At 42.7% G+C, this 22,908-nt stretch overlaps 1 protein-coding gene across 1 annotated transcript; it reads left to right on the forward strand.

The window, feature by feature from the left end:
• Nucleotides 1-3,715: 3,715 nt before the first annotated feature.
• KLHL28 (kelch like family member 28) lies at nucleotides 3,716-21,910 on the forward strand. Its single transcript, XM_063440184.1, has 5 exons — nucleotides 3,716-3,872; nucleotides 14,160-15,058; nucleotides 17,169-17,612; nucleotides 20,389-20,597; nucleotides 21,507-21,910. The coding sequence occupies exons 2-5, from the start codon at nucleotides 14,160-14,162 to the stop codon at nucleotides 21,668-21,670; spliced, it is 1,716 nt and encodes a 571-aa protein (XP_063296254.1). The 5' UTR covers nucleotides 3,716-3,872; the 3' UTR covers nucleotides 21,671-21,910.
• The last annotated feature ends 998 nt before the right edge of the window (nucleotides 21,911-22,908 follow it).

Raw genomic sequence — 22,908 nt, forward strand, 5'->3', positions numbered from 1 at the left:
TAGGTAGTAGTTATGTTCCCATTTAATGGTCTGCAGATGTCTCAGAATGCTCCCTGTGTCTTTAAGGTAACTAGGGATGCCTTGCACTATAGGCTGGAGGCATCTGTCCACATACTCCGAAAATCTACATGATATGGAGTTGATACCTGAGACAATAGGTCTTCCAGGTGGAACTGCAGGGTTTTTGTGGACCTTGGGGAGGTAATAGAACACAGGGATCTTAGGGTGTATTACATTTAGATATTCAAATTCTTTTTTATTTAAAATCTCCTTTTGTAAACCCCTGAAGACCCAAATTACATTTAAAATGGAGGATTCAGAGGACCAACATTACAGCTGACTGAAGAAGCTCTATTTGAGAGTGAAACGCGTATTGGCCATTTTTAAAGGACTTTTATTTGAGGACTTTTATCATCTTTGTTTTTATATTGATTTTATACCAATAAATTCACCATTTTCATTTAAGACCTCACTCAAGTTCTTTTTGGAGCCTCCAAGGAATCCTCACAGGGGTAGTGCCATCTCCATTCAAATTGTGTCAGGATCGGGACAGGGATCCAACACGCAGAGTACAAACAGTAGCCAGATACGTATACCGGACCTTAGAATGGCCGGACTAACGTAAGTAGTACAGTATAGAATGGTCAAAGACAAGCCGAGGTCGAGGGTAACAGAAGACAGGTAAGCGAGAGACAAGCCGAATCAAGGGTAACAGAGATAAGCAGAGTAAGGTAAACAAGCCGGGTCAAAACCAAAAGGGATAATAGAATACACAAGCACTGAGTGACTAGAACAAGCTAGAACCACGACAGGGCAATGAGCTAATGAAAGAAGCTCTGTTAAATACCCTGTTCAGAGCAGTAACCACGCCTCCGAGGCGTCCTGATTGGTCCTGCAGCAATTGACTGACAGGTCGTTCCGGGGGAGTGTCCTGATGACTACTTCCTGCCTAGATGCTGTAAAAGGCAGTCACTCCTTCGTGGCCGGCCTAGCATGACCGGATAGACCGCGGGGAAGGGAGCCATCAGACCGTCTGGATGGAGGAACAGCTAAGTCTCTACCTCTTTCGGAGGTAGAGACCACAGGTACCCTGACAAATTGGCACAATACCTATACACCTAGAGCCGGGATCCGTAGGCTCAGGACCAGGTGAGCACCACATTTATTGAACACATATTTGTGTTATTTATCATCATAAATCTACACATTGGTCTGCTTTCCTTTTTGTATTCCCGAGAAATTCTCCAAGCCGAAGTAGGAGGGTAGTGCTACCAAAACAGCACACAAGCCTTTATATGGAGCCAGTGTTTCCCATATACAGGCTCCCTGAAATGTGAGTGTAATATTCAGCACGATATTATCATAATCACTGCAAAGCCATTTAAAGTACCATCTACACTATATTGTATTTTTTGTATTTTACTTTGACATGTAGTCCATATTGTACCATTGAATGAGACTACGTTTTGGTAAGCCATATATGTGTTTGAGCGCTCCACTTATAGGTGTAGGTCTTTGTCACATACACCGCACCAATATTTACTAAATTTGTTCAGTGGAATAGAGGGTATTTCCACACTAGTGTATTGAGCTGCCTGTAAATCACTTTTTGACTCTTCTGAGCACTTTTGTCATACACACTCCTCCGTAAAAAGAGGCAACCTTTGATTGGTATTCATAAACACAGGTTACTGGCTATGGGGGGGTAATGTATAAAAAACACAGGTTACTGGCTATGGAGGATAATGTATAATAAACACAAACACAAAAAAAAAAAAAAAAAAAGAATGCAGCTTCAGAATTAATTTAAATTGTATGCTGTCTAGGAGGTGGGAGGGTCTGCTGCTGATTGGCTGGAATGTGTCTGCTGACTGTGAGGTACAGGGTTAAAGTTTACTCAATGATGATGAATAGGGGCGGACCGACGTTCGGGACATCACTATATATATATATATATATAGTCAGAGTTAATAAAATATATATATTTTGATCCTGTTGGTTGATCCTGAAGAAAGCCCCGGACGAGGGCTGAAACGTTGATGCTTTTATGGAATAACTCCGAATAAAGAAAACCCTATTTTTACGTTATAAGACCGTGATTGCAAGCCTTTTTTCATTACTGTATTTTTGTTGGCTATGGCTTAGAGTGCACTCGGCATTTAAGTATCTGGGTTAGTCTGAGTACAAGGACCTTGGTGCCTTTTTATATATCTATATATATTTATATATATTAATTAGGGTTAATGAAAGGTCTATATATAGTTATTTATATTAATCAGAGTTAATTAAAGGTGTATATATATATATATATATATATATATATATATATATATATTAATCAGGGTTAATTAAAGGTGTATATATATCACCCAGGACATACTTGAAAATGAGAGAAATCTTAATGTATCTTTCCTGGTAAAATATTTTATAAATAAATTAAATAAATAAAATATAATTATACATTAATCAGAATTAATGAAAGGTTTATATATATTTAGATTTTTTAATCAGAGTTAATGAAAGGTTTATATATTTATATTTTTTTTTATCAGAGTTAATGAAAGGTCTATATATATTTATATATTTTTTATCAGAGTTAATGAAAGGTTTATATATATTTATATGTTTTAATCAGAGTTAATTAAAGGTTTATATATATTTATATTTTTTTATCAGAGTTAATAAAGGTTTATATATATTTATATTTTGTTTTATCAGAGTTAATGAAAGGTTTATATATATTTATATTTTTAATCAGAGTTAATGAAAGGTCTATATATCTATATTTATAAGAGTTAATGAAAGGTTTATATATATATTTATATTTTTTAATCAGGGTTAATGAAAGGTTTATATATATATTTATATTTTTTAATCAGGGTTAATGAAAGGTTTATATATATTTATATTTTTTAATCAGGGTTAATGAAAGGTTTATATATATTTATATTTTTTAATCAGAGTTAATTAAAGGTTTATATATATTTATATTTTTTAATCAGAGTTAATGAAAGGTTTATATATATTTATATTTTTTAATCAGAGTTAATGAAAGGTTTATATATATTTATATTTTTTTAATCAGGGTTAATGAAAGGTTTATATATATTTATATTTTTTAATCAGAGTTAATTAAAGGTTTATATATATTTATATTTTTTAATCAGAGTTAATGAAAGGTCTATATATATTTATATTTTTTAATCAGAGTTAATGAAAGGTCTATATATATTTTTTTATCAGAGTTAATGAAAGGTCTATATATATTTATATTTTTTATCAGAGTTAATGAAAGGTCTATATATATTTATATTTTTTATCAGAGTTAATGAAAGGTCTATATATATTTACATTTTTTTTATCAGAGTTAATGAAAGGTTTATATATATTTATATTTTTTATCAGAGTTAATGAAAAGTCTATATATATATATTTATAAGAGTTAATGAAATGTTTATATATATTTATATTTTTTAATCAGAGTTAATTAAAGGTTTATATATATTTATATTTTTTAATCAGAGTTAATGAAAGGTTTATATATTTTTATATTTTTTAATCAGACTGCTCCTACAAGGGATGGACATATCAGGACGCTGTAGCACCCGCTATATCCATGGCAACAGCCACACCCTCCCACTCCCCGCCCACTCTCCCTGTGCTCCGGAAACGGAAGTGACGTTACGTCCCTGACTCTGGAGCTGCGTGAGCGCGCCGGAAGTGAAATCTGGTTTCCTCTGTGGAGGCGGGTTTGCCGAGCGGAAGTGACGCAGGGTTGCCCCCGCTGTGTTTTGGTTGTGACAGGAGAGGGAGGCTCGGCTGTTCGAGCGTTGGTTCCGCTGTCTCCGAGTGACTAGATATCGGTGACTCAGGTACGGCCTGTGCGAGGCCTCCGGGGGGGCCGTTCTATGGCTCGTTCGCATACTGGGGGGCAGTGTGGGGGACGGAGCTGGGGGACAGTGGGGGACGGAGCTGGGGTACAGAGGGGGAGAGGGAGACTGGGGAACAGGGGGGGTAGGGAGCTGGGGAACAGGGGGGGTAGGGAGCTGGGGGACAGAGGGGGAGAGGGAGACTGGGGAACAGGGGGGGTAGGGAGCTGGGGGACAGAGGGGGAGAGGGAGACTGGGGAACAGAGGGGGAGAGGGAGACTGGGGAACAGGGGGGGGGTAGGGAGCTGGGGGACAGAGGGGGAGAGGGAGACTGGGGAACATGGGGGGTAGGGAGACTGAGGGGGAGAGGGAGACTGGGGAACAGAGGGGGAGAGGGAGACTGGGGAACAGAGGGGGAGAGGGAGACTGGGGAACAGGGGGGGTAGGGAGCTGGGGGACAGAGGGGGAGAGGGAGACTGGGGAACAGGGGGGTAGGGAGCTGGGGTACAGAGGGGGAGAGGGAGACTGGGGTACAGAGGGGGAGAGGGAGACTGGGGAACAGAGGGGGAGAGGGAGACTGGGGAACAGAGGGGGAGAGGGAGACTGGGGAACAGAGGGGGAGAGGGAGACTGGGGAACAGAGGGGGAGAGGGAGACTGGGGAACAGGGGGGGGTAGGGAGCTGGGGGACAGAGGGGGAGAGGGAGACTGGGGAACAGAGGGGGAGACTGGGGAACAGAGGGGGAGAGGGAGACTGGGGAACAGGGGGGGTAGGGAGCTGGGGGACAGAGGGGGAGAGGGAGACTGGGGGGGAGAGGGAGACTGGGGGGGAGAGGGGGACTGGGGAACAGAGGGGGAGAGGGAGACTGGGGAACAGAGGGGGAGAGGGAGACTGGGGAACAGAGGGGGAGAGGGAGACTGGGGAACAGAGGGAGACTGGGGAACAGAGGGAGACTGGGGAACAGAGGGGGAGAGGGAGACTGGGGAACAGAGGGAGACTGGGGGACAGAAGGGGGGAGGGAGCTGCCAGACTAAGGAACAGAGGGGGAGAGGGAGCTGGGGGACAGAGGAGGGGAGGGAGCTGGGGGACAGGGGAGGGAGCTGGGGGACAGAGGAGGGGAGGGAGCTGGGGTACAGAGGAGGGGAGGGAGCTGGGGTACAGAGGAGGGGAGGGAGCTGGGGTACAGAGGAGGGGAGGGAGCTGGGGTACAGAGGAGGGGAGGGAGCTGGGGTACAGGGGAGGGAGCTGGGGTACAGAAGGGGGAGAGGGAGACTGGGGAACAGAGGGGGAGCTGCCAGACTAAGGAACACAGGGGGAGAGGGAGCTGGGGAACAGAGGGGGAGAGAGAGCTGCCAGAGTAAGGAACAGAGGGGGAGAGGGAGCTGGGGAACAAAGGGGGAGAGGGAGCTGCCAGACTAAGGAACAGACGGGGAGAGGGAGCTGGGGGACAGAGGGGGGGGGGGTAAGGAGCTGGGGGACAGAGGGGGGGGGGTAAGGAGCTGGGGGACAGAGGGGGAGAGGGAGCTGCCAGACTAAGGAACAGACTGGGAGAGGGAGACTGGGGAACAGAGGGGGAGACTGGGGAACAGAGGGGGAGCTGGGAGACTGGGGAACAGAGGGGGAGCTGGGAGACTGGGGAACAGAGGGGGAGCTGGGAGACTGGGGAACAGAGGGGGAGCTGGGAGACTGGGGAACAGAGGGGGAGCTGGGAGACTGGGGAACATAGGGGGAGCTGGGAGACTGGGGAACATAGGGGGAGCTGGGAGACTGGGGAACATAGGGGGAGAGGGAGCTGGGGAACATAGGGGGAGAGGGAGCTGGGGAACATAGGGGGAGAGGGAGCTGGGGAACAAAGGGGGAGAGGGGTCTGGGGAACAAAGGGGGAGAGGGGGCTGTGGAACAAAGGGGGAAAGGGAGCTGCCTGACTAAGGAACAGAGGGGGAGAGGGAGCTGGGGGACAGAGGGGGAGAGGGAGCTGGGGGACAGGGAGCTGGGGGAGAGCTGGGGAACAGAGGGGGAGAGAGAGCTGGGGAACAGAGGGGGAGAGGGAGCTGGGGAACAGAGAGGGAGCTGGGAGACTGGGGAACAGAGGGGGAGGGGGGAGATGGAGACTGGGGAACAGAGGGGGAGGGGGGAGATGGAGACTGGGGAACAGAGGGGGAGGGGGGAGATGGAGACTGGGGAACAGAGGGGGAGGGGGGAGATGGAGACTGGGGAACAGAGGGGGAGGGGGAGATGGAGACTGGGGAACAGATGGGGAGAGGGAGACTGGGGAACAGATGGGGAGAGGGAGACTGGGGAACAGATGGGGAGAGGGAGACTGGGGAACAGATGGGGAGAGGGAGACTGGGGAACAGATGGGGAGAGGGAGACTGGGGAACAGATGGGGAGAGGGAGACTGGGGAACAGATGGGGAGAGGGAGACTGGGGAAAAGAGGGGGAGGGGGGAGAGGGAGACTGGGGAACAAAGGGAGCTGGGAGACTGGGGAACAAAGGGAGCTGGGAGACTGGGGAACAGAGGGAGCTGGGAGACTGGGGAACAGAGAGGGAGCTGGGAGACTGGGGAACAGAGAGGGAGCTGGGAGACTGGGGAACAGAGAGGGAGCTGGGAGACTGGGGAACAGAGAGGGAGACTGGGGAACAGAGAGGGAGACTGGGGAACAGAGAGGGAGACTGGGGAACAGAGAGGGAGACTGGGGAACAGAGAGGGAGACTGGGGAACAGAGGGGGAGAGGGAGCTGCCAGACTAAGGAACAGACGGAGAGAGGGAGAATGGGGAACAGACGGGGAGAGGGAGCTGCCAGACTAAGGAACAGACGGAGAGAGGGAGACTGGGGAACAGAGGGGGGGGGGGGGGAGGGAGCTGTCAGTCTGGGGAACAGAGGGGGAGAGGAAGCTGGGGAACAGAGGGGGAGAGGGAGCTGCCAGTCTGGGGAACAGTGAGGCAGCTGTCAGTCTGTAGAACAGAGTGGGAGACTGGGGAACAGAGGGGGAGAGGGAGCTGCCAGACTGGGGAACAGAGGGGGGGAGGGAGCTGCCAGACTGGGGAACAGAGGGGGGGGGGAGCTGGGGGACAGAGGGGGAGATGGGCAACAGAGGGGGAGCTGTCAGTCTGGAGGACAGAGAGGGAGCTGGGAGACTGGGGAACAGAGGGGGAGAGGGAGCTGCCAGACTGGGGAACAGAGGGGGAGAGGGAGCTGCCAGACTGGGGAATAGAGGGGGAGAGGGAGCTGCCAGACTGGGGAACAGAGAGGGAGAGGGAGCTGCCAGACTGGGGAACAGAGGGGGAGAGGGAGCTGCCAGACTGGGGAACAGAGGGGGGGAGGGAGCTGTCAGACTGGGGAACAGGGGGGGGGGGGGGGGGTTGGAGCTGCCAGACTGGGGAACAGAGAGGGAGCTGCCAGACTGGGGAACAGAGAGGGAGCTGCCAGACTGGGGAACAGAGAGGGAGCTGCCAGACTGGGGAACAGAGAGGGAGCTGCCAGACTGGGGAACAGAGAGGGAGCTGCCAGACTGGGGAACAGAGAGGGAGCTGCCAGACTGGGGAACAGAGAGGGAGCTGTCAGACTGGGGAACAGAGGGGGAGAGGGAGCTGTCAGACTGGGGAACAGAGGGGGAGAGGGAGCTGTCAGACTGGGGAACAGAGGGGGAGAGGGAGCTGTCAGACTGGGGAACAGAGGGGGAGAGGGAGCTGTCAGACTGGGGTACAGAGGGGGAGAGGGAGCTGTCAGACTGGGGTACAGAGGGGGAGAGGGAGCTGTCAGGCTGGGGAACAGAGGGGAAGAGGGAGCTGTCAGACTGTGGGGTGAAGGCGAAAAGGGGGCTGTCAGACTGTGGGGTGAAGGCGAAAAGGGGGCTGTCAGACTGTGGGGTGAAGGCAGAAAGGGTGCTGTCAGACTGTGGGGTGAAGGCAGAAAGGGTGCTGTCAGACTGTGGGGTGAAGGCAGAAAGGGTGCTGTCAGACTGTGGGGTGAAGGCAGAAAGGGTGCTGTCAGACTGTGGGGTGAAGGCAGAAAGGGGGTTGTCAGACTGTGGGGTAGAGGGGACTATCAGGCTGTGGGGTGAAGGCAGAGAGGGGACTATCAGGCTGTGGAGTGAATGCAAGTAATCTGCTTTATCAAAATGAAAGATGTTTATTTTACTCATGTATTTGCAAAATACAGGCTTTTATATAGTTTTCTTGGATTTAGGCAAGTAAAATTAATATTGGCAATGAACAGACTTTATTGGCTACCTTGCTCACCAACCCACATATATAAATGAATTCCTTCATACAGACACATGCGTGCACACGGTTCCCAGCTGTGATAGTTCTCCCTGTTGCTCACCTGTGTCAGCAGCAAGTTGGGTAAAAATGATTAGGATATCTGATGTGTTCTATACTGGTGCTTATTGTGCTGTCTCTGCTTTCTTTGGCAGGAGAAGGTTTTAGGGTCACAACGCCAATTTTATTAGCAAACACAATTTTAGGAGAGGCTTGGAATGGATGCAGCCACAACAATCGGTATAAAATACAGTAAAATGTTGAATAATGTCCAGCTTTTCTAGGAACTGCGAGAATGTTTGTATGATAAAAAGGAGTGTGTGTGTGTGTGTGTGTGTGTGTGTGTATTTTTTCCTTTTTATATATGAAACGGGGAGGAGGCTGCACTCACCTAAACATGCATAAATAGGGTGCCGCTGGGGGCAAAATTATACAATACACAAGATCCAGTGCACTCTCCTATTCACTAAACAGCAACTTCAATGTTGACAGATTTTATTAGTTTTTTTTTTTTAAAAAACACCTAATCTAGGCAAAAATAATGGAGTTTAGTTACACTATATGATCATACATTGCATAAGCCTGCCACAACGTCAATGTACCCCATCTTTGGCAGGTCCTACTCTAACAACCTAATGTCTGCTCTTATGAGATTAATCCATTTACTTGGGGGAAAAAATCCATCTGGGGCTCTTGTACTGCAGAGGTACAAGATCATATAATGTAACTAAACCCCCATTATTTTTGCCTAGATTGTGTTTTTTTCATTTTATTTTTTTAAAAACTAAAAATCTGTCAACATTGAAGTTGCTGTTTAGTGAATCGGTGAGTGCGCTGGATCTTGTGTAATATATATATATATATATATATATATATATATATATATATATATATATATATGCAAAAAACAAAAAGTTATGGCTTGACTGGTGTGCAGATATCTGTTTAACGTATTGACTATATATATTTATTTATTTTTGGGGGGTAGGGGGCTTAAGCCTTGGATGTCGGTGGTTGCAATGATGATTAGATCTATGAACACCCAACAACACATTTTATTGTCACATTAGCATACGTTGACTATGCAAACATATGATTATCTATTAATCTACAAGAACTGGGTCAAAATAGAATGATTAAAAACAAACAGTGTACATTCACCTGTGTGTAGATAGCAAACACACTTAATGGGTATTGGGTGAAACACACACACAAATTACCCTTAAATTAACTGTATTGTAGACAAAGGATTCCTCTTATATCCTCAAGGCAATAACAACAAAGTACCAAAGAAATGGCAATCTACAATACAGAAATAATAGAGAAGGACATAGCGCAATATTGTTGCAGAAAAATAATAAAATTGTGGTTTAAAGGATTGCACTCACAAAAGGCAGTTTGATTGAAGGCACATCAAATATACTGCTCTGACGAGTTCAGGACTTGTAGACCATAGAATTGCAGTGTCAAATAGGCACATCAAGTTTTCAGATGAAGTGATACATCCCAGTGGAGAAATCCAAAGGAGCATGCATGCCTGCATTTGGAGGACTTCATATCTGATGCCCCTGAGGAAGTTCATTCTATGAACGAAACGCGTAGGGCTTTTTCCTTTAGTGCTAGAGTTTTTTAATTTTTATTATATTGTTGATTTTATTTATGCACCTGGTTTTTTTGCTCCTTTGGATTTCTCCACTGGGATGTATCACTTCATCTGAAAACTTGATGTGCCTATTTGACACTGCAATTCTATGGTCTACAAGTCCTGAACTCGTCAGAGCAGTATATTTGATGTGCCTTCAATCAAACTGCCTTTTGTGAGTGCAATCCTTTAAACCACAATTTTATTATTTTTCTGCAACAATATTGCGCTATGTCCTTCTCTATTATTTCTGTATTGTAGATTGCCATTTCTTTGGTACTTTGTTGTTAAGAACTGGGTCAGCAATGGTGAAAATCATTGCATTTTCCATTCAGATGAAGGTAAATTTGATGATTTCCACCAGGCGAAGGTAAGTTCTACTTAACTGAACTTGTCCCTTGCGGCTGCTACCTTCTTCCAGTGGATACTCTTTAGCACTAGGAGTTAACGTCACTGCTGTTCTGTCGCGCTATGGAGGATTCTCCATAGATAAAGCCAATTCCAGCTGGGAGATTGACACTTCTAAACGGTGGTAGCTCTGTCCAGTGTCTAGAAGTGTCAGGTGGAGGAAATAGAGTCCCTACTTTGTCTTAGTATATTAGACTGGATTAGAATGTCAGTAAAATTCCAACACCGTTGGTACAAGTATTTCATAAGGATTATATCTTTAAACCAGAGGAAGTGCCAGTGCTGCTTTAATACAGATCCGCTGTTTGGTTTAAAACTAGTAAGCCACTCGTGCGTAGTCTATTCAGATCTGCATGTCTACCGCACACCGTGTGTCTTATTTAGGGTTAAAGGACCACTCTAGGCACCCAGACCACTTCAGCTTAATGACGTGGTCTGGGTTCCAGGTCCATCTAGAATTAACCCATTTTTCTATAAAACTGCTATGTTTATGTTAGGGTTAATCCAGCCTCCAGTGGCTGTCTCTTGACCAGCGCTAGAGGCGCTTCCGTGCTTCTCACTGTGAAAATCACAGTGAGAAGACGCCAGCGTCCATAGGAAAGCATTATGAATGCTTTCCTATAAGACTGGCTGAATGCACGCGCAGCTCCTGCCGCGCATGCGCCTTCAGCCGAAGAGGTGGAGGAGAGCTCCCCGCCCGGCGCTGGAGATAGATAAGATTTTAACCCCTTCCTCTCCCCAGAGCCCGGCGGGAGGGGGTCCTTGAGGGTGGGGGAACCCTCAGGGCACTATAGTGCCAGGAAAACGAGTATGTTTTCCTGGCACTATAGTGGTCCGTTAATAAGAATACCGTACTCCTTTTTGTCTCATTAGAGATTTTGCGTTTTAGTTGAAAGCAGCAAGGTGGATTGTTAGTATTTTCTATGGATTTTGCTGCTTGGTAGCGTAGCCATTTCTGTCCCCCAGGAGCGCAGGGTTTAATTTTGTGTTTGTCTACTGGGTCTACCTCAGCAGTATAGATTTACCTGTGGCAAGCTAGCCAGGTGAGATGCAATACTGATTGTTCTTTCCCTTCCTGCTGGAGTGACTGAATGGCGCACCTCAATCTGTAGTTTAATGGACAATGTAATTCTGGTATAGCTGTATCTTTGGTTTTGCTTCTTCATTCTAAAGGTTTAGGATGAAACCTTCCTGTGCCCACATAGAGTGAGTTATTTTCAGAAGTAGTGCTATGTGTAATGTGCACTGGGCATTTACTGGCATGTTTACAGCGCTACGGCATTTGTTGGCGCTATATAAATAATATAATAATAATAATGTTTATAGAAAGAACATGTGCCTACTTATATATTTGGGTTCTCTTAGACTGCATGTGCTGGCAGTAAGCCTTCCTCTTACAGTCTACAGTGGCTTTATTGCTCTAAAAATAGCAGATGCTGCATATAGTGAAATCATGTGGCCGAATAGTTGTTGAATGGTTAAAGCAGCAGATCACATCAGCCTTAAATTCACAGTGAAAACATGGGTAAAAGATTATATTACCAGAGATTGTGGCAGATTTAGGTGTCATGACAATGGTAGTCTCTGATTACTGGGTTTATTATTTAATTCAAGAAGAGACATGAACCCAGCAAATCAGTCCTGCAAAATTGGAGTGTCTTTTAATCTGGCCCTATCATTTCCTATAAATGTGGGAGGGGTGCAGTCACTAGGAAAGAAATGTCTCTTAATTGGTCCAAATTAACCATTGTTGCTGTAGTCCTGTTTTTATAATCATGGTCCGAAGCGATCTTAAGGTTTCCATTCAGTGAGAGCTGTTTGTTTAATAAAGTACACAACTTTATTCAAATCTCTTGGGCGCACAAAACGGCCCCACAGTTTATGTCAACAAGCGAGTGCCTGGTGATTATGTAACATGTTACATATGCAAACAAAGCTATTAAAGTCTAAGGCTAATTTCAAGCATGAGCTCTCCAGTGTTTAAATCCCTGCCTGCCCAGGCTGTCTAATGTAATGTGTTTTCCTAAAATAGAGATTGCATGCCCTCTTGGCAAAGCTACTTGATCCATTGCTTGCACTAAGCTGGCATACACATTATTTTCCATTTCATACCATGTCTAAGACACATTCTTATGTTGTAAGATGTTTCACAGCAACGTCTAGTTTAAGATTCAATGACATCTTTTTCAGCTGTGAAATTAGAAATTGCAAGGCGTCAGAACATAATACATTTGTTGAAGTGCAAATCAGCTGGGTTTTAATGTAATCTTGGCAGGTGCAAAGGAATGTTTAACTCTGAATACTAAAAGAGGAAAATAGTTTATTGTTCAATTTAATGTCAACTCACTTGTGCAAAAAAAAAAGTTTAAAAAAAAAATCCAATCTACTTGTCCTGTGCTGTGACACACTCTTCCGGCCTCGGCTCTGTTTTCCAAGGGACACTACAGTGACCCTTCTGGTTGCCCGTGGCAGGGCTAAAGACCAAATAAAAACTGCATGGCCATCCCTGCTAGTGATTTTTTTTTTTTTGTCATTCAGTTTGAAAAGATAGAGCAAGCTCCCTGACGCCCAAAATCTGGGATTTTTTCATGAGGAATATTTTTATTTTATTTATTTTTTTTACTTCTCATTATGCATTAAAGTATTTGGATTGTAAAGGAGATTTGTCTGCACCAAATTATCACTAAACCTTTCAGCGCTACCTAGTAGGAATGCACCAAAATTAAAATTTTGGGCTGAAACAGAAAATCCAGGACTGGGGGGGGGGGGGGGGGGGGGAGGGAGGGGTGACTGAGGGAGGGGGTGACTGAAGGAGGGTTATAGTAATACCTTTGTTTCCCTGGTGGTCCAGTGTCCTGGCTCCCTGGTGGGCTGTCTCTTTAGACTGCAGCTCTGCTGGGTGTGAGCCCCCTCCCGATTTTCGGCAGATTTTACCCTTATTTCGGTGCATCCCTACTACCTAGTAGATATAGGGAGAGCAGAACAACTAGGTGCAAGAGAGCACTGGACAACAGTTAAAGTAGCCTGTCTTCCGGTGGGTACCCGCTCAGATTTCAAGATAGTTTTAGCATATGCATATCAGAGTGATCCTGTGCAAAATGGCGGTCCATATCTGAAATACAGACCCCCACATCTCTCTGCACGAGAGATACATAAACCCCAGACGATCGTTTCAGCCTTTTTAGGCCTCGTCAGTGAGGTATAGCCGATACCCTTCAAGGCACAGTGAGCATGGGGCACCAAAATGAGGTTAAAAGATTTTGTTGGTTAAGCAGTGCCAATAAAGGCTGCAGGGTCACTCTAAGCACCATAACTAATGCAGCCAGGTTCCACAATTATTTATTAAACTGGCACCCTCAGCCAGAACTGTGCAGTTGGAACATAAAACCCACGACTCTTCAGTTTAGGCTACCTGGTACTCCTTATGTCCAATATAATTCGAGTACACTATTCACAACATATACTGATACTGTTATATACAACATATACTGAAGTCAGCACATTATTTTGGCTGTCAACCTTTTCCGAAGAATATAAGCTAAAATCTATATTAGACCACTAATTTTTGTGGGTCGACTTACAGACTGGCATTTAAAAAATAAAATAAAAATTTAGAAGCCAAGTTCCTACCAGTGAGCTTTCTCTAACGTTTAAAGGGCGTTCAGAAAATAGATTAGCTATTCACAAGGCTTTAAAATTCCATCATCTCGTTCTTCTTTCGTGCTGCTACATTTAAAAAGCTAGGGAAATAGTCAGTCTCTGCTTGCTGTACCTCGTGATTAATGCACACTGGAGGTACTATTGTGATTGTATTTGATGAAATAGGAATTGTGGAGCATTAATGAAAGAATTCCACATTTTAGACTAAAATAGGCAAATTGGAAAAATTAGCTGATTTTGAGAATGTTTCATATTTGGCACTCTAGTCATTGGAATATAGACTTTCAACACTGATTTTATTTTTCCTCTTCTGTTAGATGGACCAGTCCTCTCAGTCCTACACGCTTGCCAATTTAACTCATTTGCACTCAGAACAACTTCTCCAGGGTCTGAACCTTCTCCGCCAGCGACAGGAGCTCTGCGATATTGTTCTTCAAGTCGGTGATGTCAAGATTCACGCCCACAAAGCGGTGCTTGCCAGCATCAGCCCTTACTTCAAAGCCATGTTTACCGGGAACCTTTCCGAGAAAGAGAACTCGCAAGTGGAGTTTCAGTGCGTTGATGAAGCCGCCTTGCAGGCGATCATCGAATATGCTTATACAGGGACAGTCTTCATTTCCCAAGAGACAGTAGAATCCCTTCTTCCGGCAGCAAACCTCCTCCAAATCAAGCTCGTGCTGAAAGAATGCTGTGCATTCCTGGAGAACCAGCTGGATGTTGGTAACTGCATTGGCATCTCCCGCTTTGCTGAGACTTATGGTTGTCATGAACTCTACCTGGCGGCCAACAAGTTTATTTGTCAAAACTTTGAGGATGTTTGTCAGACAGAAGAATTCTTTGAGCTTACAAATACGGAGTTACGTGAAATCGTCTCAAACGACTGTTTGAATGTTGTAAACGAGGAGTCCGTCTTTTATGCACTGGAGTCCTGGATTAAGTATGATGTGCAGGATCGTCAGAAGTACTTGTCTCAGCTTCTGCATTGTGTCCGACTGCCATTGCTAAGTGTCAAATTTCTTACTAGATTATATGAAGCAAATCACCTTATACGCGATGACCACACATGTAAACATTTGTTGAATGAAGCTCTGAAATACCATTTTATGCCTGAACACAGACTTTCCCATCAAACTGTGTTTAAAACACAAGCCCGCTGTGCTCCCAAAGTGCTCTGCGCAGTGGGAGGGAAAGCAGGACTGTTTGCCTGTCTGGAAAGGTAAGTGCACATTGTTGTGTCAGATATTGCTTACTAAGAAATTGTAACCCTTGCACTGCCACACTGTCTTTAGTGTGTGTGTGTGTATAAAAACCTTGTGCAATAATGTATGTTGCCAGCTGCTTGTCAACAGTTATGTAGAAATTACATAAGGATAGCACACCAAGTACTTGATATAAAGATAATACTTAACTTTTCTTAGTTTATTAAAGCGTCACTGTCTGGGGACTTTGCAGAATTTGATGATGACATCGCCACTGGTGGTCGGGTGCAGGAGTCCATCTACTTCTAGCAGGTCCTCTACAGCTCCTGGCGATTCAGCGCATGGAGCCGACGTCACACCTGTACTCATGGGCATGCGCAAGAGTACCCCATTAATTTCTGTGGATGTGAACGTGGCATCCTCCATAAAATGCAATGTCCTGCAGCGTCACTGGTGACAGCTGGGAAGATTGACACTTCTGCACGTAGGTAGATCCGCCCAGTCTCTAGACCGGTCAGGCGTAGGAAAAATACATACGACAAAGTAGTCCCTACTTTGCCTTATATTTTTAGTTAGAAATAGATGAAAAATTTAAAAAATAAAGACCGAGTAGGAACGAGGAAGAGAAAAGGAAGCAATTGGGAACAGGTAAGTACAGCGTGACACTGCCACTTTAATAAAAAAAAATATATATATCATTTATTTGGAGCGTGGAATGATTAACCGTACAAAATTTTGCATTTCTTCAATGGGTGGTTAGTGATAGGCTGAGATTGTCAACGGACACCCTCGACCTGTCAGCAGAGCTCAAGGAGACACGGCCACGCAGACAGGTGTCAGGAGGACAGCATAGGGGCTGAACAGTTCGTAAATGGTTTAAAGGAACACTAGAGTGTTAAGTATATAAAACTGTTCCTAACGCTATAGCGTCCCTACCTTAATTCTGTAGGTCTGCCCCCTCTCTCCTTGGTGTATAAAGGGTGAAAATCTTTTAACTTGCTTCTTTCCAGTTTTTGCCCTGGCTCTGTCTCCTCCTGCGAGACATCATGCTTATGGGAAAACCTATTGCGCATGTGTGGCGAGCAATCAATGATGAAATGGTTGTCTGTCAATATTTTTTTTTCTAAAATAGATATTTTTATGGAGCATTTGTAGACTACTGAATTTTGCCCTGTTCCCTACCGACAGCCTTATGGGCAGGTCACTTACAGCATTATTTACTAAAGCAAGTATTTAATGTGAATTTCAATTTTTAAGGACACTTTAGCACCAAAACCATTTCATATTATTTCAATGATTTGATTATAGTGTCTAGATCATTTAGACACTTTACCTCCATTCAGTGTCAAACTGTTTAAAACTGAACTAACAATTGAAGAAAGGTAACTTTGGGGTGACAGAGCTGCTTCAAATGAACATTCCAAATGCTTAAAGCACTTTACCTTGGTGAAGTGCTTTGTGTTAAGTGAGTTTGTAAAAGGTTTACAAAAAGTGTGGATTTCAAAAGAATTTTGCATGTTTATAAATTAACCTTGTTACACCCCCTGTCTGTGCATCAGACAACCGTTCCTGTTACTCAGTGAGCTATACTCATTGCTCAGAGCACCTGCCTTGCAAAGACTTCTCATGGAGTTACATTGGGAAGATAGCCACAGAAATTCTGGGCGGGGTTAGAAGGGGAGGACTTACAAAGGCTGCAGACAAGAGATCTGCAGATTTTCTAAGCTATTTCTAGAAATACCCCAAATGGGGAAAAAAGGCATGATTAAATGCATGCACGTGCTCATTGGGAATCTATCTGCTAAATTGTGATTTAATATATATATATATATATATATATATATATATATGTGTGTGTGTTTATTTAGGCATTCTAGTATACCTTTAAGGAAAATGCTGGCACTATAAGAGAATAACTAAATGGAAATGGGGGTAATGGAAAAGCGCTAGGAAAAATGTCACAAAGTAAACCTGACACAGTTTATGCATAACTCATATAGTTTCAGAGATTCCTGATATTGCACTGCAATCTATAATATTCATGAGACAAACTAGATACTACAAATGTTTTCTCTGTAAGAATACTGGATAATGCCCTGTTTGACATTACATGGTTATGTTTTTCAGCATGGAGATGTATTTTCCGCAGGACGATTCATGGATAGGTCTGGCTCCTCTCTCTTCCCCTCGTTACGAATTTGGCTTATGCACTCTGGACCAGAAGGTCTATGTAGTAGGTGGGATAGCGACTCACATGCGTCAAGGTATCAACTACAGGAAGCATGAGAGTTCTGTAGAATGCTGGGACCCTGTGACCAACACATGGACTTCTGTAGAGCGAATGATAGAGCCTCGAAGCACACTTGGAGTAGTTGTTTTAGCAGGTGAACTGTATGCCTTAGGTGGGTATGATGGACAATCTTGTTTACAGTCAGTGGAGAAGTACATCCCAAAGGCCAAGGAATGGCAGCCTGTGGCACCAATGATCAAAACGAGGAGCTGCTTTGCTGGGGCTGTGTTGGATGGCATGATCTATGCCATTGGTGGCTATGGTCCAGCTCATATGAACAGGTATGTCCCCAAGGGCACGTGGTTTTTATTGCCAGGTGACTGTGTCAGCAAGAGCATTTCGATTCTCATGGTAGCAGTCAGCAGGGGAATTAATTATCCATCACTTGTTACTATAAATATGCTGTTGTTAAGGAGAATTGTTTATTTTCACAGAACCCTTTAATGGAAACCACAAAGTATACACGTACTTTGAGGCTGAAATGTATCCTCTTGGTGCCTTGTGATTTTTTTCTCTCTAATGTAAAGTAAATGAACACTTATTTTTATAGCTGTTAACATTGCAAACAAAATATATATACACACACACACACACGTATAAATATTTATTTATAGTATTATTATATCCTTCATAGTGAAAGTATTATTATTATATCCTTCATAGTGATAGTATTATTATTATATCCTTCATACAGTGATTGTATTAGTATTATATTTCCAATTTTATATAGACTTTAATAGAGTTGGAAATGTAATCAGCCACCAGTGCATTGGTAAACCTACCAATCAAATGTAATTTATCTAGCATTTACTGTTTTGCATATAATTTTCTAGGATTATACTTTATTTGGATAATTGGTTAAAAAAAATACTTTAAAAAAAATAAAAAAATTTAAATCTGATTCGGTTACATAGAACTGAATGAAGAATGTATATTGATATTAAATTAATATGAACAATGTTACTCTTCAGTCCTATATAACAAACAGATTTAACAGATTTTTATTTATATTGTTATTTTCTGTCCAATTTTGGTGTCACTCTCAAAGTGTGATTATTTATTTTATTGACTTGTATTTTTTCATATTAGATTAATGAAAAAGTCTAATATTAAATTATAGAAAAAAACTATTTTTAAAATCATTTGGGGTGGGGGGGAGAACAGTCATGTTCGGTTTCGGTTTTCGGCTAAGGGCATCCTTAATTTTCGGTTTCGGCTGAGAATTTTCATTTCGGTGCATCCCTACTTTTTACATGACTTGACCAGTTATATCACAACTTATTTTGTTATATACAGTGCCCCTCACTCATATTGGCACCATTGGTAAATATAAGCAGAGAAGTCTGTGAGAAATAGCCTTTATTGTTTATAACCTTTTGACCTTTGGTTCAAAATATACAAAAAATGCTCTCATGGATATCAAACACAACAACACAGGCTTATTTAAAAAAAAAAAAAAAAAATACTTGTTAAATATACGTGTGGCACTAATATTGGGACCCTTTTGTGCTGCCTCCCTTTAACAAGATATCAGCTCTGAGTCTTCTCCTTTAATGGCTGATAGGTTTGGAGAATACATGGTAAGGGATCTGTGATCATTCCTCCCATACAGAAACTCTCCAGATCCTTCAAATTTCAAGGTCAATGAGGATGGACTCTCCTCTTCAGTTCACCCCACAGGTTTTCTATAAGTTACAAGTCAGGGCACTGAAATGGCCGTGACAGGACCTTGACTTTGTGGCCAGTAAACCATACAGTGAACAAAATATAAAATATAACCACTAGATGCAAACATCAAATAGAATCAGGCCCATCATCCTTAAATCAGGTATATGAGATGAATCTGCTCCGAGATGTAGATAATCTTCTTCAACTTCTTTTTTTTTTTTTTTTTTTGTAAATCTGTTTATTGAGAGATCTACGAAGGTAACAAAATCAAGCGGATAGGACTAGCAGGTCCAGCATTGCCGATTAAACAACATATGAAAACAGTTAGACATTATTAATGAGTGTTTATCAGATGATCAACAGCGATCTATGCAGTGTCATATAATACAGTGACTGGACCCGGCCTTACATAATCTTAACTTCAACAAATGAAAAAAAGGAAGAAGAAAAGAAAAAAAAAACCAAGCGTAGGTAACCCCGCATAATAAACTCTTTATACACTGAATCCCGGGGTGTTATGCAATATTCATGAACGGGTGATGTCCGGGATCGACCTGCCCTTGTGTCTTCTTCAACTTCAAGAAAAGCAAAAATAGTGCAGCTTGTATAAAACAAATATTTATTAAGATTTCACTTGCAAAATAGATGATAAAACAGGCTTGCCTTCACCCCCAGTGGATATGGATGTTACTGATGATAAACTTGTCTGGCGACTGACGTACTAAAGGCATTGCTGCAGGTGGAGTTATACCTCTAACAATATAAAATATCTCTGAATCTGCAACTTTATAATATGAAACTCTGCGCATACGAACTCCAGGCACCATGACCACTTTAAATGACTGAAATGGTTATGGTGCTTGGAGTAACTTTGTTCATTGTGTATTGATGGATTTGCATTCTAAGACTGGGATTAAGGTTGGTTTCTGTGCTTTGTGTGCTTATTTTATAACATTTTTGCAGTGAAAAGGTTCCTGTTATCTCTGCAGGCGCAAGTTCAATTAACTTGGGTTTATGGAATTAATTTACCAAAAACGTACTAATTGCATAATTATACAGGCACTATAACCACTAGGCTGTGAGGGTTATAGTGCTTGGAATGTCCCTCTCGTCATTATGCCTACTTTATGGAAGTGTGTATATAAGTTAAATCTTTGTTAAGTTTAATGTAAGAGCTATCTTATTGTCATTGTGATGAAGGGAGGATGTCCATGGATAGAATAATGTAGGCTGAAGTTCCAGATATCTGCATGTGAGAAGCTGGGGCTAGTTTATGTGATAAATTCATTTTCACGGCGCTGTATTCCACACTCCTGTTGCACCCGAACCTGTTGCAAATATGTTTTTTTCTGAAACATTTGCTGAACGACTTTTTATTTTTCTATATAGTGTGGAGCGGTATGACCCAAGTAAAGATTCCTGGGAGATGGTGGCATCAATGGCTGATAAAAGAATTCATTTTGGGGTCAGCGTGATGTTGGGCTTCATTTTTGTTGTTGGGGGTCACAATGGTGTGTCTCACCTATCGAGTATCGAGAGGTACGATCCCCATCAGAACCAATGGACTGTTTGCCGGCCTATGAAGGAACCTAGAACAGGTGAGAAGTATTAAATATTAATGTATTTGGACACTGTTTAAAGACCCGTCTTATTTACATATGAAAATAGCCGAGAAATGTGATGCAAGAGTGTCAGTCATTAGCATTTTCTGTAGATAAATAGCTTCCCTCATGTTTACATTGTGCTATGTGCAGTACATGCATCCTTCGGTATGTGGATGTGCACAGTACTTGCTGTAGTATTCATTGTCACTTTTGACCAGATTTTGCAGACCGATTATTTTTGAATCTGTATGATTTGGAATAACTCTTGAGTCACTTGCCAATTTTTTTTTTTATTTCTTCTTCACCAGGCTAAAGTTTATTCCAAATTATTGGTATGTAGGAGCAGACACAACACACCATAGACCAAACCATCAAACAAGATATACTACAACGTGCAAATCTAGATACATTGTGAAGATATAAAATAAATAGGACTGACTGCACATTAAAATATGCAAAATACATTTTATTCTCTTTAAACAAACTCAAACCGTGTAAAAAATCTTACATAGTGAGAATATTGTTATAGCTGATAATAGCCATAAATGCCCCATAATTTACCATGACGTACAAACAAACTAACAAAATAATAAAAAATCCTAACAGAAAATCAAACAATACTTGTCTGTGTATAGTACGAGCTTTACAAAGACAATTAGGAGGGATCCCTTTATAAAGGCTAGTTGTAGCCGCTGGAAGGTCAGGTGACTTTTCTCTGGTTCATCATTTGTAAAGGTAACAATAGATACAAACCAGTATTGCTTTGATTTTATGCTAGATAATTTTTATTTGTTAGAAACAGAAGTACCCATTTATACATTTCCTAGATAATTACCCCTTGTAATTACCCCTTGTGCAACCAGCAAAAATGAAATATTGAGAGTGTGTTTTTGTTTTACACAGGTGTTGGCGCTGCTGTCATTGATAACTACATCTACGTTGTGGGTGGACATTCTGGGTCATCTTATCTTAACACTGTGCAGAAATATGACCCTCTTTCTGACACGTGGGTGGACTTGGCAGGGATGGCATATTCTCGCTGCAATTTTGGTCTCACTGCTCTATGATGGAAAGCGTGAACACAAGCACAGTGTCTGATTCTATCGCTGCATGAGAGGGCGTACAGGGGTTTTCAAGCCAGGCATGGCTCCCAAAAGGATTGGAGACAGGCTGAGGGTCAGTCCTATAAAGATCAGAATGGTTATTCCTAGTCAATGACTCTCAGCCAGCATGACCACATGTCCCCAAAATGACTGCAGTAAAATGTAGACAAAAGTAAGAGTTTAAAATAAATGTCTTAGTGGCAATTAGAGGTTGCGAGGATTCATTGTACATTGTCAAACCTCAACATTTTAGTTTATGAGAAAATGTTCTGGTGCTTTAAAAAACAACTTGAAAATAACAGTTTATTTTAGAGCATTAAGCAAAAAAAATATGTAAAGGGATTGCAGTAAGTTCTGAGATGGGAGCATACTGTCCCTTTAATTTACAAGCAGTTTCTAAAAGATGCATCTCGCACAGCATTAAGTATCTGAATGCAGCCCTGTAGCATGCATTTTCCATAAGAGGCCCTAGGAGGTGAATCGTGGACCCTTATCTGGAACAGATGCTCTGATAGTTTTCAGTTATCCTACATGTGCGACAGTTTCCGGAAATGTTGAGAAGTTCTGGTTTCATTTTCAGCACGTTTTCTATCTGATCTCTGGGTTAAGCTGCAAGGTTTTTTTTTGACCAGGAAACAAATTAATTAATTGCGCTGTCACATGCATCATACAGCCAAACAGCTCCACTGTGTGTCAGTTTGGCTAATAAAATACACAATTGTCAGCATGGCCTATGCGACAGCAATATTCAATGTGTTTTAAAAGAAAACCCTTCTTTCACAGTATGATATTTACCTAAACCACATCTCTTGTCAGTGAAGTGCACAATGTTAAATCTGTAATCTGCAGAAAACCATGCATTTAACATGGGCAATATGGTGCGCCAGTCCTCACTTTAACAATAATCAACTGGAATTTAAAGACTGCAACACTGGGGCTCCCTTGTGCTAAAACAGGGAGATCAGAAATGTTTGCCAGCAGCTGAAAGAGAAACTGCTTTGTTTAATATTAAGATGGGATCCGTTTCTGGCTGCTTCATCAAGGCAGTAAACCTTGCAGGCAGTTAGATTGTAATTGTATTTTTCATTTTACATTTGCAATATGTATTATTGCATAGGAATCTGTGATGCTCATTTCTGAGAAACAACAGGAATCTAGGAGTTACGCCTAAATTATATAAACTTCCTATGGGAATAGAAAAA

Source organism: Pelobates fuscus, chromosome 13 (assembly GCF_036172605.1).
Source record: "Pelobates fuscus isolate aPelFus1 chromosome 13, aPelFus1.pri, whole genome shotgun sequence".
Classification (NCBI taxonomy): Eukaryota; Metazoa; Chordata; class Amphibia; order Anura; family Pelobatidae; genus Pelobates; species Pelobates fuscus.